This window comes from Hemibagrus wyckioides, linkage group LG19 (genome assembly GCF_019097595.1).
Source record: "Hemibagrus wyckioides isolate EC202008001 linkage group LG19, SWU_Hwy_1.0, whole genome shotgun sequence".
Lineage (NCBI taxonomy): Eukaryota > Metazoa > Chordata > Actinopteri > Siluriformes > Bagridae > Hemibagrus > Hemibagrus wyckioides.
In genome coordinates, this window is record NC_080728.1 from 3382784 (window position 1) to 3402704 (window position 19921).

The 19921-nt window shown below is 40.2% G+C and overlaps 2 protein-coding genes across 5 annotated transcripts in view; one reads left to right on the top strand and one right to left on the bottom strand.

Annotated features, from left to right (window-relative positions):
* Positions 1-5212, bottom strand: part of ptprz1b (protein tyrosine phosphatase receptor type Z1b) — a 41604-nt gene extending 36392 nt beyond the window's left edge. For 3 of the 4 annotated variants that reach the window (XM_058416988.1, XM_058416987.1, XM_058416986.1), the window contains exon 1: positions 4962-5212. In XM_058416988.1, coding sequence (XP_058272971.1) covers positions 4962-5025 — 64 coding nt within the window. In that variant the 5' untranslated portion in view covers positions 5026-5212. The remainder of the gene's footprint in view (positions 1-4961) is intronic. The other variant, XM_058416985.1, reaches the window with a different exon arrangement.
* An 11243-nt stretch (positions 5213-16455) lies between these two features.
* Positions 16456-19797, top strand: LOC131370046 (cytochrome c oxidase assembly factor 6 homolog). The gene is made up of 3 exons (XM_058417077.1): positions 16456-16595; positions 17967-18162; positions 19228-19797. Exons 2-3 carry the CDS (start codon positions 18019-18021, stop codon positions 19321-19323), a joined length of 240 nt encoding a protein of 79 aa, XP_058273060.1. The 5' UTR covers positions 16456-16595; positions 17967-18018; the 3' UTR covers positions 19324-19797.
* The last annotated feature ends 124 nt before the right edge of the window (positions 19798-19921 follow it).

Consider the following 19921-nt stretch of genomic DNA (forward strand, 5'->3'; position numbering starts at 1 on the left):
GGACTCGGCATATTTGGAGCACTAACGTTATTTAGAGCACTAAAGTTATTTGGAGCACTGCAAAGATCCGCATGCAGATAGCAGCTCTGTGTTCCAGCTTTATTACAACACAGTGCAGAGACTCCCCCCCCCCACCTAAAAAAAAAAAAAACTTTAGAGAGGGGATAAGTTCTCTTTTAAAATGCATCAGAAAATACTTCTTCCTGTTCAAGTTCTCTGAATTAAGTAAATCTAGGTACATGACCTCAATCAGTCTAGCGAATTTTCTCGGGTCAGGGTTTGGATGGCATTTTGAATTAAGGGCTTGAAAGAGATATGAGGAGCCGAAATACGGTTCTAGGAATGTCTTTTGGGAATCAGTGTGTGTGTGTGTGTGTGTGTTAATGGAGAAGCTTGAATGACCGAGTGATTTCATTATCACATGCATGACTATGTGTTACAGACCAGCTGTTAGCATTAGGGTCAGAGGTCAAGTGACATCCAATAAGCATGAGAAAGCAGAGAGCCAGTCGCCGAAGGTGATAACACCAAGCAACAGCTGTGAGCTTTAGGCCCTCTTGAAACAGCACCACGGTTCCTTACGTCCACAAGCATGACATTCGTTTAGCTCAGGCAGCTTAAAGCCTATAAATCATGCTCTCTGCGTTGCCTGTGCTGTCACGCCATGAAACCCACACTACAAGCGCTCCAGAGCAGGGACTCCTGGATTAGTCATCAGTTTGGCACTTTTCTTTCTGCAGCTAATCTACGAAGCGATGATTAAAGAGCGTCCCCTGGCATTTTGGAACTTCTGTCCTACTTACGGGCGAATTGGTAAACTTTCTGCTACTGTAAAAGAAACTGACACACACAAAAAAACAGTCACTGCACAGGAAGATCACTTTGGTATCCCGAATGTCAGCATGTGGAAGGGGGCATGTGTATAGCGATCCTTCCAGGGCTTTAAGTGCTGCCAGTGCTGATGACACACAACGCTTTTCATCACGGCGTATCCGACAGGGAGCAGGTCTCTAATCAGCATGCAGGACATGCCAAAGGAAACTCCTAGACAACACGCAGGGTCGGCCATGGCGTCCTGCCACTGGAACTTCCCGCACTGCCTCGTCCGTCACCATGGTCACAGGCTCGGCCCTCTTTGTCATTTCCCTTTATCCCTCCTGCGGTCTTCACTACTTAGTAATAGATAGATTGTTCACCACATCACACACGATCTCACTGACCCAAGCCATTTCTTTCTAAGCAACACATTTATTTTTGTTGTTTCATATAAACATTCAGGAACAACAAAAAAAACCAGGCAGTGATGCTCTGTCCTTGGTCACCCACACAGATCCTTCCTGACATTAACTCTCCTGCCAAAGTACCCGAGGACAAGCAGTCGTCAGGAGGTTCTGAACGACTTCCCGGAGTCAAGAAGACCTCAATGACCCTTTCTAATCATTTACACTGAAGAGAGATCCTCAAAATTCAAAAGAATGTATAATTGTAATCGTTCTGTTGGGGTTTTTTTCTTGAAAGTGACATAATTATCAATTCATCACATAAAAACACGAATATACAGAGTTCTTGGTTTTAGTCTGTGTATACTGCAGTTACCTTACAGTCTTTCTATAACAATTTTGATGACAGTATTAAAGAATTACGTGGGAAGTAATAACATCAAGCTCAATAACTGTTTTTTCAAGCCATCTTTTCTCAGCCAAAGGAAATGTTTAAAATGGCTTCAAACTATTATTAATTGCTTTCGGTATTGGACTCCATCTGAAAAAAAGAAACTTTATTTATTTCCCTGTAGAAAAAGAAATAACAGTTTTTAGTGGAAATGTGCCAGAAGCTGAATTTAATACCTCTGGCCTTTTCTCCAGCTTGACCAGATTTGTTCTGTCTGAGAGCTCCCATTCGAGCAGATTGTATTTCTCAGGCAGACAAAAAAAAAAAGCCCGAGGTGAACATGCTGCACTTTAAACCAGCAACAAGAAGCTGTGTGCATGAGGATTTCCAAAAAAGTTGAGATCTAACACTCTGTATACTAATTTAGGAGAAGCTTAGGTCTTAGGTCTGTGTCAGGTCTCCCAGAGACGGCGTGGAATACGACTCAATCAAAAATTCAAGAGTGTGTTTCATAACACTGGTTGATGCTGCCATGGCAACAGACATAGTGCACAATGTAGGTTTCATCTAGCATCTGTATCATGAATCTGCCGTGGTAGTGAAATGGTAAAACCTTCTTCTATCAGAAATGACTGCCAGGCGTGACCAAAAACACAACAATCAAGCGTCAGACACTGATCGCGTGTCGAGGTTCAAGTGAGCTGCTCCTGAGTGCCACGTGTGACTGGAGATCATGTTTAGGGGATAAAATGGTTATATTTAGTAAAATGAAAGTCTTAATATGACATAAATCCATGTAATCCGTGTAATTTTATTGCTCCAGGCTGCATCTCATCCCATGGTCTTCAAGCAATAAATCAATAACCACAGCTGCTGATTATATAATCCTGTGGACCCGATTATGAAGACAGGTCATTCGAAAAACGATCTAAAAATAATAAGATGAGGTTTTATGCTAATAGCATTCTTTCTGTCGATCCTCGGGTGTCGGCTAAATAAGACTGAAAGCTTTCCTTTCCTTGTTTTGTTTATTTCTAGCCGTGAACGTTCAGCTCACGCTGCCAAATATGATGTAGGGCAAAGCCACGGAGGCTAGAGAACTGCACCAGGTTGAGACCATAACGCAGCTCTTCATGGAGATACTCCTATGAAATATTCAGCGCATATGAAAAAAGTCTTGGCGGCTTTCTTTAGAGACAAATATAGCGCGCTTTCTCACCCTCGATCGCAGCTAAAGGACGGACGGAGCTGCTGAAAGATGAAGGTTTCAAAGTGACTTTCACCATCAGAGCTGAGATATTCCTGAGAAAGTCTAGATATCTACACAGATTTTTAAGGTACATGTGCAGTGTTCATTCATGAACTTCATGACACTATGGGTCATTTTCTCTGATGTGGATAAGTCATGGTTGTGTTACAAGTGTTCAGATAAATTGAGTGAGCGCATGCTGCTGGGGCTGTCATGGGAATATCCATCTCCACCTTCCAGGGAAAAGTGAATTACGTTTCCTGTGATATTAAACGTTTGAAAAGGTCAGGCGAATGCAATATGACATGAACGAGCAATGAATGAGACAGATGCTCCCTGATACTCACGTGCCCTCGTACCTCTCCTACAGCCTCCTTATTGTACGGTTCACAGAACAATAAGCACACATTTACAGTGGGTTAAGTGGTATAGCATGTGGCAGCTTACAAACAAACTAAAACACTGCAGTAAATCTGGGAACCCTCTGGAGTATTGTTACTGACCTGATATTAATTATTTTAGATGACCCCAATTTTTTTGTTGTTGGTGGTGCTGATGGATCATTATATGAGTGTTGAAGCAGAGGCTAAGAGTTAACGAGCAGATGGTAGACGACGCTTCCCTTCATTCCAGCAGATGGCATTAACACCATGATATGCACCATCGAGCCAAACACACAGTATAGCCACTATATAGAATATTATTTCACTTGCTCTCTCTCTCTTTCTCTCTCTCTAGTTACAGAAGGGAAATGATTTATAATCACACTGTCCAGTCTCATTGTCATTCTCGCCTATATGAATGTATCATTTATATCCTGATTGCTTCTTGAAAGCTACTTTGTGACAATGCCCGTTATTAAAAGCGTGACAGAAATAAAATTGAATTAAATTGAATTGGATTAAGACCTGGACAGCTACAGTCTGATTGGTCATGCTTCTGTCCTGGAAAAGGCTGGCCTGCACCAGATTAAAGTGCTTCCTCCATTAAGAATAGTGTAGTGTGCCCACAAACAGGTTGTGAATTCCCACACTTCAGACTGGAAATGAAACACTGCCTGTGACATTAAAGTAGGGAATGTCTGGGAAGCTGTAAGTCACTGGACAGCTGGCTGCCCAGTTGACACATGGCCAGCTGTACAGTTACGTTACTGCATCATCGCGTTCATACACAAAGCAGCTCATTCTTTACTGGAGTCAATTTTAGATACAGAGTCAGGATTCCGCTGCTGTTTTTAAACTCTAATAAATACGTAAGAAATATCAGCATTCTAAAGGGACTGTCGGTGTTTTCCCAGACCCTTTAAGAGTTTGAGAGGGAATCTTTCTTTCTGAGCATGAACTCCACAACACTGACTAACAAAGATGAAAAGTCAGATTGTTTCAGAAAGACGTTCATCCCGAATGTAAACGACTGGAAAATCTCACGAAGCAGCTTAATATATGCATGCACTGCGGAGAAATGAATAAAATGCCTCATATGTCTGGAGAAAAAAAAAGAAAAGGAAAGGAGGAGTGATGATGTGATTATTAACAGCAAGTCAACATAAGCTCTCTGATCTCAAAACACATTTGCCTGGAGGCAGCTGTGCAGCTGTTTAGGATGTTCTTAAAAAAAGGAAAAACAAGTGTACAACTTAAGCCGGAGCTGTGTTTAGCTTACTGAAGACAAGAAGCTCCTGAACATCAACAAGGACTGACAAATGAGTGCATTACAGGCCTGAGTGCTTGCGGGAATGCGGAGAGGATACTGTTTTTGTTGTTTGTTTGTTTAGGTTTTTTCATGACGATGATGATGGTCTGTGGGTTTCAGAAATTCATCCATGTAAAATGAATTTGTAAACATGACCAATTTCATCTAAAGCTAGAAATAAATATATTCATTTTAGAGCTAAAACAGAAGCAAAACATCCCAAAAAAAAAAATGTCACTGCATGGAACAGGTGGAAATAAATGAGTTCACTTCATGCTGCACTGCAATAATATTAATCATTAAATAAAAAGTTTAAATTATGCAATAAGATATTTAACTAGTGGCAAATGAACTGACAGCACAGACTCCTGCGTCTTGACGTCTGTAATCCAGATGCACAGGTTCTTACCTGCTGACCACATGATGCACAGCTGAGAGATTAGAAGGCAAAAGCAGATGTTGATCCCAGACATTGTGGAGAGATGGGGTTTGAAGTCGGGCGAGTGGAGAGCGATAAAAGCAGAGACGGCGAGCTGCCTGTGAGGATGCTACCTACACAAGCTCCATGTCGATCCTCTCACTCTGTATTCCACGCCACACAGCAATCCACACACACAGAGAGAGAGAGAGAGAGAGAGAGAGAGAGCGCGTGTGTGTGTGTGTGTGTGTGTGTGTGTGTTGCTGATATGGTTCGCCAACCGGGTCATAAACTCATCCAGCTCCTTCTCTGCACTTCCCACTGATCCGCTGCTACCAAACGATCACAAGCGCTTTTCCACATCCAGCATCCAGCATCCAGCACAACACACATTGACATGGCTTGCTGCTCTGAAGTAGGCGGGAGTGAGGGTGGAGATCCATTAACCAGGATCAGAAATCTAGACCACATTGCAGAAATGTCAATGCAGCGGTTATCCTTTCATTCTTCCATTTACTGCTCCGGTTAGATCCTTTAAATTCAATCAGCGTTAATTGAAATATATTTTCACTCACTAAACTGGTTATTTTTGAATTATGATACTATCCAGGAGCTGAAATGAATGATTTCTTGATGAAATTGATTTTCAGGGGCATTTATTATCTATATGAGGGCTTTTTTTTTTTTTTCATTTAATGAAACACCCAATGTCACCCATTTCAGTCAAAATCTTCTTTACAAATGTATTAGGTAAAGAAACATCTTCTATAAAGAAACATCTTACACACACACACCCCTACACATACACATGTGAAGGTGTGTCCAGATGTGAATAGTTGATTTTTCCAAATGATTCTAAACAAAAACTGCTCCATCTTTGCTGCACATTAACAACACTCACATCACCGTAAGAGTCACAGCACACAGACAGACACGATTTAACCAACAATAAAATAAAAAATAAATAAATTAAAAAAAGAGTAGGTGCAGATACACACATGGAAAAAATGGGTGGCACTCTACCATTCTTCCAAAGAAAGAAAAACCCACAACGGTCTCTGAAATAACTTGAAACTGACAAAAGAATAATAAATAAAAATGTACTAAAAATTGACTACAGAAAATCAGACATTGCTTTTGAATTGTGGTTCAGCAGAAGCATCTGAGACAGCTGGAGCAGTTTGCTCATAGAGGAGTGGACTAAAATACCTGTGGACAGGCGCTGAAGTCTCATTGTTACAGAAATCACCTGATTGCAGTGATTGCCTCAAATCGTTGTGCAACAAAATATTAAGGGTACCATGATTTTTGTCAAGGCCAGTTTCATTAGTTTTGTTTAAAGGCTTCTGTTAAACCACACTTCAAAAGCAATGTCTGATTTTCATTAGTCAATTTTCAGTACATTTTTATTTATTATTCCTTTCATCAGTTTCAAGCTATGTGTAATTGCTTATATCTGGGTTTTTGAGGACTCCTTGAAACCGAGAACACCAGGAGTGAAGAAGGCAAAAGGTTTATTGAACAATAAGTATTAAATGCACCGTCTTCAGGGTGAGTATCAGCCTGTGCAGGTGGTAACAGCAGTGGTCTAAACACAGGAGACGGAGTTAGTGGAGGTTTTCAGAACATGGCAGAGTCTCTCTCTAACTATGGTACTCAATCGTCAGCATCTTGGTGAGTGAACCCAGAGAACAGTAGTGAAGTTGTGCTGGAGCTGAGGACAGGCAAGTGGGTACTGAGGAGGTCGAAGATGGCAGACAGATGAGTATCCTCAGGTGAGTATATATTCCGAAGGGTATAAACAGAGAGGCAGGCAGGCAGAGAGAATTCAGGTCCGATAATACAGGCAGGGGTCAGAACCAGGTTAATCGGTCAGAACAATTTTTCAGGGTTAAATCAGGATCCAAGCCTTAGTTCATAATAGTTCAGTTCGAGGGTCTTTCAGGTACTCATGGCTGACAGAGATCATGCAAAAGACAGGTCAGAAAACATAGCAGGGGTCAGAAGCACACAGGTTTACAGGTCAGGTCCAGATTTAGGTTAAGGTTCAAAGGTGTTGACTCTCTAGCACAAAGCACGACCTGGCAGAGTCACAGGTCTAGTGTAGCTGCTTATATGGGAGAGAAGACACACAGGTGAATCTCATCAGGCAATTAGTGCAGCAGCGTGAGTAGACAGGTGAGGGAGGGGGAGCGAGGGTGCAGGTGAAGTCCAGGAACTGGAGTAGCTGGATCCGGGTGAGGCAGTGGAGCAGAAAACAGTGACTTTATGCCAGTGACCACTGTGGGTTTTTCTTTCTTTAATAGAAGGATACCACCAGTTTTGTCCACGTGTGTATTTTAGAAATATTGCATAAATTATTTAATTAATTTATTATTTATATCTGTGGCTGTAAAGGGCTAATCTTCAGCTGTTTAGTGTGGGTGAGTCTGTGCTCGCAGTCGCCTCAGATTCCTGTTAATGGCTGATAGGAGTGGATCCTGATGAGGTCTTCTGCTGTTCCACCTCAAGGCTTCTACGTATGTTCTGTTCATGCTGAGATGCTTTTCTGCTCACCACAGCTGTAAAAAGTGATTACACAACTTACTATATCCATACACTGACCTCTGTTATTCCGCCCACAGAACTGCAGCTTCGCTGGATGTTTTTTTCTTTACTGCACCATTCCTTGTGAACTCTAGAAACTTCTGTATGTGAAAATCCCAGGAGATCATTGATTTTTGAAATACTTAAACCATCTACCATGCTATGATTAGCGTCACAGAGATCAGATATTTTCTTCGGTCTGATGTTTGATGTGAACATTAACCTGAGCTTTTGACCTGTATCTGCATGGATTTATGCATCAAGCCACATGATTACACAACTGCATAAAGGAGCAATAAAGGAGCAATAAAGGGTTTCTAATGAAGTGGAACATGAGTGTATATAAAACAGGATACAGTAACTAGAAGAAGGAGTGCATGCAAATTTCTAGTGTCTACATATTAACTAAAAACAGATAAGCATGTGCTCTAACTGATACCTCCTTTATTCATTGATCCTACATCCTTTATCCTGTTCCCTGGAAATCAAATTCTCTTAAGGAAAGACTTCTCAGGTGCTTCCTGTGGTTATAGTAATAACATGACAATATATTAATAAATTAAACAATAATCAGAACCATAAAATAGTACTTTTGGACGCATTTTGTACCTATAGAGTATTTCATTTATTTTTCATTTATATTTCATTTATATTTTTACGTACATTTTGTACTTCTGAATACATTTGTGTATATAGATTATTATTATACATAATTATATTATATATAATTTTTTTTGTTATATTTAATTTCAATTTATTTCTCTTGTAATCTGAAGCAGTCTCTGGCAAAACAATTTCCTGTGGGATTAATAAAGTCCTATCTTACCTGATCTTATCTTATCTTAAAATATCCAATGAATCATAGTGGTTTAATAAACACAAATAAAATCATAGACAAAAATCAATTTTTATGCCTTATGAGGCAGCGTAATACAATAATGTTGCAGTAATACTTTTAATCAGAGTTTATTCAGTGTGTAATCTGTTCCCTGAATAGTCAGATCTGTGATTCAGGTCATTCAGCTGGGAAATCTGTCAATGAGAGAGTGATCAGAGATGTCTCATGTGTTTGTTTTCAATTCCTTTGCTTCTCACTTCGTCCTTGCATCTCTTTCTTGCTTTCTTGGAATGTTGAAATGAAGTGAGGCAGTGAGGAAGGGAAAGGCAACGATGAGGCTCAGTTAAAGAAATGTGAAGCATTAATGCAGTATTATCACTGCATGGCACTGCAGCACCCATGAATTCATTTAAACCTCCATGCCAGGGTTCTGTTAGATTTGGTGTTATTTGTTAGCTTATGAATAAGCTGTTAGTCTGTGATGCATGCTTATTTTTGTGTTCACTAAAACCTGTTGGGGATTTGTAATCGCTCGGGATTTTCCTCTTATTATGCACGTCTGTGGCTAAGCTCCAGGTATTCACTCTGCTGGAAATTTTAGCTGTGTTTAAAAAGATAAAATAGAAAGTGTGTTCATTCACAACAAAATGAATTTTAGCACAAAAATCCTCGTGTGTGTCAGTAGCAGGAGCGTAGCTTCCAGGGCTGATGGGGAGGAAGATACCACAGGATTACAGCTGTGTCGAGACTTTATGTTTTTACTGCAAAAAATGTTCACAACAGTGATAAAATCTCACAATTAATGAAGTTTTAATCAGTTACATTGTGCGTCCATTTGGGTTGTTATTATGCTCTGTGCAATTCATTTTAAGAAAACAATCAGTGGATTACAAATCCTTGCAGCTGATAGATAGACAACCAGCTTGAAGTGTCAGGACCATGAACTCCATTTCCCAGAATGCACTGCAGTCTACAAACCTGGCCTCTCCAGACTACAAATTGCAGAAGCCATGGCCTGCTCATGTTCACAATTACACCTGCACCTATCTAAACACTCATCCAGCTGTGAAGCTGTGGAGTTTGTGTTTACACTCCTCAGCTTTTTTCCTCAGTGTATGTTATTCCTGGTTGTTGTTGGGTTTTTTTGCCTCTCTTTAGATTTACATGTTTGCTTTGCTGAGTCTTTCCTGTTTGCAGGACCTTCACCCGTGACCCTCGCCTCTGCCTCCATCTTTATGAAAACTGAAAATGCGTCCATCAGGCAATCGACTCCCCAGCTGCGACAGGAAGTTTAAGTATTTATTTAAAATGTACACAAGTACATGTAGAGTCTGCAGTGCAGTTCGAGTCAGATGGTGATAAAAGCCTCTAACGATGACTATAACACTGTTATGAGAAATATTTGCTGGGGAGTAACTGAGTATCAGTACAGAGACCGTGACCAAGAAATGCTTGTTCCTCTTATTACAGAGGAGAAGAAAAAAGCAGAATTCCTCTCTGTTCAGATAAGGACAGAAAATACTGAAGAAGAAGAAGAAGAAGAAGAAAATGATGACATCTAGCTTACATACTATTGATCATGATCATGAACAGAAATAACAAAACAATCACATTCCCTCTTCTCCAGAAACCACAGAGTGCTGCCTAACACAGGTTTTGTACAGTTCTCAAGTTTATATATAAAATGTTACCCTCATTTGATTTCCATTTTCCAAGAAATCCTTTGTTTCCATGGAGTCCTTTAGGCCTTGCTTTTTCTTTCTTTTTTTTAACCAAGGCTCTTGGAATCATCCTCACCATCTCCTCCTTCATGCCTCTTCTTATAAAAAGCTCCATTGTGCAGCTTGGCTTAGCTCTGAGATTTACATAAAGTAGAATTTGTGGAGTAAAATAGTTTGCTTAAGTAGGCATTTGATACTTGATAGCTAGCACAATGTCTATAGCCTTGGCTATTTGGACTACATTTTAATTAATGATGCATAGTTTAAATAGTTGCCATAGTCTCTATAGTTGCATGGTGGTGCAGCAGGTTGCTTCTCCGCCTCAGGGCATCAGGGGCACGGGTTTTATCCTGAGCTCAGGTTAGTGTCTCTGTGCATTTCCTTCAGGCTGTACTGTTGCCTCCCAATGTCCAAAAACAGATAGATTAGCTACAATAAACTGTCTCTAGGTGTGTCTAATGTGTGTCCTGAAATACAAAGGCGATAGTCCCATGGGCAGAATAAACCAGTTAATAAAGATCCATCTATCTATCCAGTTTCCTACAAAGGGTCATGGGAAATCTGGAGTCTATCCCAGGGGGACATCATGGACTGGGTGCCAACCAGTTAATAAAGATGAATGAATGAATTTTGTGCCTGATCCAAGTCCATTTCCTTTATCGAGCCACGTCACAAAGACTGAAAACTGAAAGTGTCTTGTGTTTTAACCCTAGCGCACACAAACATGCTCTTTCCTGTTATCCTTTCGCATACATTTACATAATTGAACTGAGATTAGCTGTAATTTATTCAGCCTCCTTACTTCTCTTTCAAGAAAGCATTTTTGTTTGAGCTCTTTTGATACGGCTTCTTTTACCTCTGTATAAAGGCCATTGTGTGCGTGTACTCTGAACACTGCACCGTGCTGGAGCTCTGCGAGGTTGATTCGTGTTGTCTTTCCTCAAATAACCCTGAAAATGGGAGCACACGGGTTCTGACCATGCGTTCGGATGTGCTGTCGGCAGTGATACAGAATATAACTGTCACTTCCCATGATGTGAAAGTCTGGTGGAATCTGTCTGCACCAGATAGAGACAAATACCAAAAAAACAAAGACATAATGAAGTAATGAAGTGTTGATGCGATGTCACTTCCTGAACTCGGGTTTGAGGAGACCAAACTAGGAGACCATCTCCCTGAGTTTGTTTTATTTATTTGTTTTTTTATTTTATTTTATTTTATTTTATTTTATTTATTTATTTATTTTTTGCTAGTCTGAGGTCAGAAATTCTGAGTTAGACTCCTGCACTTCAGTAAACACTTCTGTTGCCTCACTGAGTAGGAACTGTAAAAGACCCACTAAATAAATGCCACATGCCACTCGGGGGTAAATGAGCAGAAGAAAAGGGCTAACTGAAAGCAGGTCACCTGCAAGGATGTTCATAATTTATACTAGACAGCATCTCAACTCAGTATAGAAACAGATACTTTATCTCTTTAAAAAAATATATACAGTATTTATACAGATTTTGCATTGAAGATTTATGAAAGCTGCACAATGATACGGTTCAACTGACTGAATTCAGAGAGTGGATTACTTTTATATTTATGGCATTTGGCAGACTCTTTATCCACAGCTACTTAATGAAGCTTTGGAATCTTTATCAGTGAATACATCCTGGTGCTGGTTCATTAGGTCAGCAAGAAAAGTCAACACAGACAAAATCATTTTTTAATTAAATTTCATTAAAATTGCAGTATTTCCATTTTAGTCTCAGCTCTTTGGACATCTAAGGGAAGTGAATTGCACCACCAGGAGAGAGAAGAGTCTCCATGTAGGTCTTTCTTTCAATTATCAATTCAATTTTATTTGTATAGCGCTTTGAACAATGAACATTGTCTCAAAGCAGCTTTACAGAACGTAAGAAATATAAGAAACATAATGTCCTAGATGTTAGACAAAATCATCCCTAGTGAGCAAGCCTAAGGAACTGTGGCAAGGAAAACACTCCCTTAGATAGTATGAGGAAGAAACCTTGAGAGGAACCAGACTCAAAAGGGAATCTCATCCTCATTTGGGTTGAAGCCAAGGGAACCTCATCCTCATTTAGGTTGAACCCAAGGGAACCTCATCCTCATTTAGGTTGAACCCAAGGGAACCTCATCCTCATTTCTTGTGCCCTGAGAGATGGTGGGATCAGTTCAGCCAGTGATGAAGGATCTGAGGTGCTGGATTGTTTTTAGTTTTGTAGGCAAGCATCAGTGTTTGAGCGAAAAGAGTGAAAGAGCACATGAGTCCTGATGCTGTAAAGAAGAAAGTGACACGAGCGTGTCAGCAATCTGAGATGAAAAGGACAGCTGAATGAGGCTTCATCCTTGTAGAAGTTATCTATGAAATGTGTGTGTTATTTCAACATCATTCAAGTGGATCACTGTCAGCAGAACAGACACGCAGTAACATCAGCTGGATTATAAACTCTCCAGCTTCATGCAGCGTGACACAAACTGACGTCTGTCACATCGGGTTACAGCACACGCCAGTCCTGTTCATCTCCTGAACGTCCTATTATATACATAATGTTTAGAAGAACTAGCCAACACCATGAAGATGGCTTTGGACTGCAATTGAAACAAACAGCTTTTCACTCAAGTCTCCATCAGTTGAACAAAACAGACGTCATATTAAAACTAGAAAGAATTTCCTGGTTACACAATTGCACTTTTTGAGCATATACTGCAGAGTTATACAAGGGAAATAGTTTATAATTACACTCTTTGGTGTCACTCAGATGAGGATGTCTTCCCTTTTGAGTCAAGGTTTCTCCGGAAGAATTTTCCTCACCACCATCACCTCTGACTTGCTCATTAGGGATAAATATATACATTTAAAATCTATATATTTCTGTAAAGCTGCTTTGTGACAATGTCCACTGTTAAAAGAGCTAAAGAAATAAAATTAAAATGAAATAAAATCACTATTCAGACACTTTAACACAAACACAAATATGAAAAAAAGTTTGCATTGTGAAAATATTACTGCAGCATTGTAAATCTCATCCAGGTCATTTTTTTTAAAGCTCTAACCATTTAGAACCCAGCCAAGATTGGAGAAAATACATGAGAATAGTTCATCATCATCATGACAGACAGTTACTGGACCTGCATTGTGCTGTTTTTGTCTGTGCTGCATAATAGAACAAGGCTTGATGAAGTCAGAAAACAAGCTGAACGTATAATTTGCAAGTGTGTGTGTGTGTGTGTGTGTGTAGTTACACTTCGTAAATTGGTTTACTCTCACAAAATCCATCAACAGCAGCAGAAAGAGAGTGAACAGAGCCGAGGAACAGAGCAGAAGCAGACCAGAATCTTCTTGTGCCAACGATAAATGACCAAAAGCAATCTGAGATGAACAAGATAGAGCTGAGATATTTTTCCTCAGAAAATGTCCACAAGAAGTCAGTCAGAGGATGCACTAAGATTCTAACAACAGGAACTTCAGGAATAGAAAATGATGGAAAATCATCCCTAGTGAGCAAACCTGAGGCGACTGTGGCCAGGAAAACTAAGGAAAGACTAAGATTCTAACAACAGACTTCAGGAATCGAGTAATGGTGTTATTTATTAAACCCATAATAAATAACTTGGGGTTAGCTATGGTGCTCGAAACACAGGTATGTTTAGCTTTGAGTGAAGGAGAACTTTCACACAACTAATCAGCAGCTGGTTTAACCTGCAATCCACAGATACACACTAAAACAAGTGAGTAAAATTCATTCTTTCTACGGAAATTTCAAATTCAGTTCCATATTATCAATAGTTATTTAATTTTTGATATTTATGGAGTTTTTTTTGTGCCCATTTTATTACAGTAGAAGAAGAATGATATCTGGGATTCTGATAAATGCTGTAAATGTAAACGTGTAACCCTGACCGGTCTCACTGTCTAGATTTTTTCCAGGATCTGCAAGGCAGCAGATAGATTCACTAGTAATAAATATTCAATATGAATAGTTTTTTTTAAATATATATACACTATATTGCCAAAAGTATTCGCTCACCCATCCAAATAATCAGAATCAGGTGTTCCAATCACTTCCATGGCCACAGGTGTATAAAATCAAGCACCTAGGCATGCAGACTGTTTTTACAAACATTTGTGAAAGAATGGGTCGCTCTCAGGAGCTCAGTGAATTCCAGCGTGGAACTGTGATAGGATGCCACCTGTGCAACAAATCCAGTCGTGAAATTTCCTCGCTCCTAAATATTCCACAGTCAACTGTCAGCTGTATTATAAGAACGTGGAAGTGTTTGGGAACGACAGCAACTCAGCCACGAAGTGGTAGGCCACGTAAACTGACGGAGCGGGGTCAGCGGATGCTGAGGCGCATAGTGCGAAGAGGTCGCCAACTTTCTGCAGAGTCAATCACTACAGACCTCCAAACTTCATGTGGCCTTCAGATTAGCTCAAGAACAGTGTGCAGAGAGCTTCATGGAATGGGTTTCCATGGCCGAGCAGCTGCATCCAAGCCATACATCACCAAGTGCAATGCAAAGTGTCGGATGCAGTGGTGTAAAGCACGCCGCCACTGGACTCTAGAGCAGTGGAGACGCGTTCTCTGGAGTGACGAATCGCGCTTCTCCATCTGGCAATCTGATGGACGAGTCTGGGTTTGGCGGTTGCCAGGAGAACGGTACTTGTCTGACTGCATTGTGCCAAGTGTAAAGTTTGGTGGAGGGGGGATTATGGTGTGGGGTTGTTTTTCAGGAGCTGGGCTTGGCCCCTTAGTTCCAGTGAAAGGAATTCTGAATGCTTCAGCATACCAAGACATTTTGGACAATTCCATGCTCCCAACTTTGTGGGAACAGTTTGGAGCTGGCCCCTTCCTCTTCCAACATGACTGTGCACCAGTGCACAAAACAAGGTCCATAAAGACATGGATGACAGAGTCTGGTGTGGATGAACTTGACTGGCCTGCACAGAGTCCTGACCTCAACCCGATAGAACACCTTTGGGATGAATTAGAGCGGAGACTGAGAGCCAGGCCTTCTCGTCCAACATCAGTGTGTGACCTCACAAATGCGCTTCTGGAAGAATGGTCAAAAATTCCCATAAACACACTCCTAAACCTTGTGGACAGCCTTCCCAGAAGAGTTGAAGCTGTTATAGCTGCAAAGGGTGGACCGACGTCATATTGAACCCTATGGATTAGGAATGGGATGTCACTTAAGTTCATATGCGAGTCAAGGCAGGTGAGCAAATACTTTTGGCAATATAGTGTGTATATATATATATATATATATATATATATATATATATATATATATATATATATATATATATATATATATATATATATATATATACTCAAAACAAGCTGTTTTTACATGGCAGTTCAATCAGATGGCCAACTGACAGGAATTACATCCTATAGAGTGTTTTAGTTTTTGTTTTCAGAGCTAAGCAGTGATTATGTTAATGAGGAGAAGGTTAAAGAAAGAACTGAGGGCAAGAAGCCTTTATTATCACCACACATTCTTTACAGCACAGTGGAATTCTTTTCTTTACATATCCCAACTGAGGAAGTTGGGGTCAGAGCACAGGGGCAGCTATGATACAGCACCCCTGGAGCAGAGAGGGTTAAGGGCCTTGCTCAGTTGCCCATTCGCGGCAGCTTGAACCCCAATCCTCTGATCAACCACTTTAGCCTTAACCACTTGAGCCACCACTGCCCTCAACCAAACATAGTGGACATCACAGATGTGATGGAAGGACATGGAACTTCAGTTGTCCATTGTTTCAGTTGTCCATTGCTTTCTACGTATCCATAAGCCCTGGTTATCTGGTTCTACTGTAAAGTCATGGCTTGATGCAGGAGTGCTATTATTTGTGCTACAGTATGCTCACCCAAAGAAAGTAGGTAGGTTTATAGGAAACGTTTAATTAATTTAATTTAAAATTAATTACTTTATTTATTTATTTATTTATTTAACTTTTGCTCTTTTTAGTTAAAATTATTTTTTTATTATTAGATTATTACACAGCTTTTATAGGCCTTCTGTAGAATTAATTAATTAATTAATATGTTATTTATAATTTTTGTAGACATAGTGAGCACGTTAATTTCCACTTTAACTCTTTGTTTCTTTATGAGGGAAACGTAAAAGAGCAGTTTATACTGATCAGTGCAGCAGAAATAAAGATAAAGATGATTATTTTGAATATTTAAACATTAATAACGCTAATAAAGGAAAAAACTCAATAATAAACAGCGTCATCACAGCGAGGTGAGGAACACCAGCGCCATCTAGCGGTCACGTAGCACATGCACAGCTAGCAGTTAGCAGTTGGCAGTCACGTCATCACTCGGCGCCGGACGTCGAGAGGAATGTGCTTGTGGTTGTAGCTGTGTCCTTGGTTCTGTGTGGATCAGATTAAACACGACAGTTGACTTAAAGCTGCAGAAATTATTTTGCTTTCGTCCTGCTATGTGATTCTCATTGGTAAGTTTATTAAAAAGCATCTGCTCTTAGCTTCCACTAACCCTGAGGAGGCTCCATGTGGAACTGTCAGTTCAGGTGTTCCTGAGACTGCATGAAGGAATACATGCCAGATTACAGAGACAAGGAAACGTGTTAATAGATGATGTTCAACCAGGAAGTAGCAATTAAAGATGTATGAAGAGCAATAAAAAGCTTTCACCTTTGTACATGTAAGATTTAGGGCTGTATATATGTTTACTTTTTGTATATTGGTCACCGAGGCTAGGGTCCAGCATCTGTTTAGGTTGGATATGTTGGTCTCTGTATACAGTGTTGGACCTGATGCTGGGTCAGTGCTGGTAAATCTGCACGTTTTGCCTTGTATTGGCTCTGTGAATTTAACCGGGACAGGACAGTGGACTCAAGATTGTCCCAAGATTGGCAAAGGACAACTGTGACATTATTACCAGAGGTGACTCTGACCCAATGTTGGCTTTGTAACTTTTCATTATAACCCTGCCGGTGTTGGTGGATTTTTGAACTCAGAAACTACACTGACCTAATGGTTCCTCATGGGCCCTTGGTTGCTGTTGTTGAAAGGACATTAATTAGTTTACTGTCCAGTGTCACCCAAATGAGGATGAGGTTCCCTTCTGAGCCTGGTTCCTCTCAAGGTTTCTTCCTCAAATCATCCCAGGGAGTTTTTCCTCACCACCGTTGCTGCAGTCTTCTCATTACGGATAAAATAGTTTAATAACTTCCTTTTTTTCTCCTTTCTTTGCTACTCTACTTCTGTAAAGCTGCTTTGAGACAATGTCCAGTGTAAAAGGCGCTATAAATGGAATTGAATTGAATTGAATATCTGAGGCTCAGTGTCGGCCCAATGGGGGAATAAATCAGACACTGGTCTAACAGAATAACTAACGCTCACCCGGGTGGTCCAGTCACTGCCTAGATAACATTTAACTGACCAATCAGCTATATGCGATGATAGTTAGAAAGCTGTTAGATAATGATGGTCTGTTTTGATTTGTTTGTGGTTTTATTTATTTGTTGTTGATGTCTCCACTGTGTCCGGAGGCAGGAGACAAACTGCCTTCAGTTATTTTACTGATTGTTAAAATTTACATTTGAAGTGTTAAAGCTTTTCATTACTAGTACTTAAAGTGATTAGTGACCCAGTTCCTGGAGATCTGCCTGATTTCACACACTCTAGATCACCTGTTTAGCTCTTTATCTACTTTAAACTGAGTTAATACTATATATATATATATATATATATATATATATATATATATATATATATATATATATATATATATATATATATATATATATATATAATTGTAGCTTTATTAATCCAGCTAATAAGTTGTATTTATCCCTTCACAGGAGCCTCACTCACACAGCTTCTACCAGTTCCTCCAGGCTCCAGTGGAAAGTTATGAGCGCTCCAAACTCCAAGCAGAGGCAAGCCTGCTGGGGAGCGAGAGATGAGCTGTGGAAGTGCCTGGATCTCACCCAAGACAACACAGCTGCCTGCGAGAAATATCGCAAAGAATACGAGGCCAGTTGTCCTGCTCAGTGGGTACGTGTTTAATCCAGCGGCTCAGGCTGTGACGTGTTTCTGTCTCTCTAATGCCGGACAACAAGCTGCCGTTTCTCTACACTAAGTTTCTCTCCTAAAGTGACCATTATATGTAAGCTATAGGTGTGTCTGGATTCTCTTTCTGTTTCTATCTCTTTGTCTCTCCCCCTTCTCTCTCACTCTCTTTATCACTTTTTCTCTGTCACTATCTCCCCTTTTTCAATTACTCTGTCTCTCTCTCCCTCTCTTTGTCCTCCTTTTTCAGTCTGTTTCTCACTCTCTCTCTCTCTCTCCCTTCTCTCTTCCTCTCATCTCTTTCTCACCCCCCCCTTCCAACTTTCCAATCTTTCTGTCTCTTTCTCACACCCCCTCCAGTCTGTCTTTCTCTTTCTCCTTCTTTGTCAATCACTCACTCTCTCCCTAATCTACCTGATTGAGTTAAATCAGTCATGAACTTAGATGCCGCTCTTACAAGAAAAATAAAAATCAGCAACTTTCATTGGGTCGTAGTTACATTTCATTTAAAAGGCAGTCTGTAAAACAGCTCTGGTCATCACTTATATCAACTGTAACAGTGACGTTGGTCCTTCCTTTATTTTTCTTTCTCTTAAAGACGTAAAAACTCACCAAAAATAAACAAAGCAGCCTCCTGTTTCAGGTTAGTTGTTTATTGTGTTGTTATCGGTCACGTGTTCCACTGATATAATAACCAGCTGATCAACATGAATGAAGGAAGTGCTGACCTACAGCAAAGATCGCTCAGTTCATTAATCATTCCCATCTTTCTGTAAGACCTTAGACTGAGAGGAGAGGAGATAGTAGATGGCTCAGCTAGTCTCTCCTTTTTGAACAAGCTGCTCTGAGAGGATGAGCAGAGGAGAGAAGACCTTCTCACTTTCTCCACTCAGATGCCTGCAGAGCCAGAGGAACATCAGGGACAGCTCTGATTTATTTCCTGGAGTGTAAATGTTGCTGCTCTTTACCTGTATATTATCATTTGGTAAGTTACATGGGCTGTTTATACTTACACATCAATCATTACTGTCCTTTCTGTTTGACGGACAGGTGAAGTACTTCAACAAGCGAAGAGGCTTCCTGAAGTACAAGGAGAAAATGGAGAAGGAAGGATTTGAACCCGCAGAGGGGGCGCGAAAATTATAGATCACTGAATAGATCTGGAACTGAACTGGACTGGAGTCAGTAAAGGATCCTCGAGGATGCCTTCCACAGTCATTTCTGACTGGTGTAATGTCCGTACATGGAGAAGGACAGAGGCTTTAACAGTAAACATAACCAACACAGTGATGTTTAATGCAAAAAAACAGATGGATTCTGATTGTTTAATGTCGTTATTAAGATGTCGGTTGCAAATAAATGTCCTACCACGTAGTACATAATGAAACATTACTGTAGTTGCTAGTATTTACAGTGATTTATAACAGGTTTGTAATATTTGTCTGGTGTTTAAATGAATTACAGTCTTCCCTGTACAAGCCTTCTAAATAAACACACCACCACTCCGAGCTGCACTGATCTACCTTAAAGAACTGTACTTCATCGCTTTAGGAGAAAACATTCATGAGAGAAACAGAGAACATCACCCTGCATCACCTTCAAATAAAGTGGACACTGTGACGAGGTCTTCGTGTCTCTTCAGGTGTCAGACGATCGAAGGAGAAGAAATGCCTCTTATGCAATATATTGTCCATTCCTTTTTCATTTCTCACACACACACACACTCACACACACACACACATGC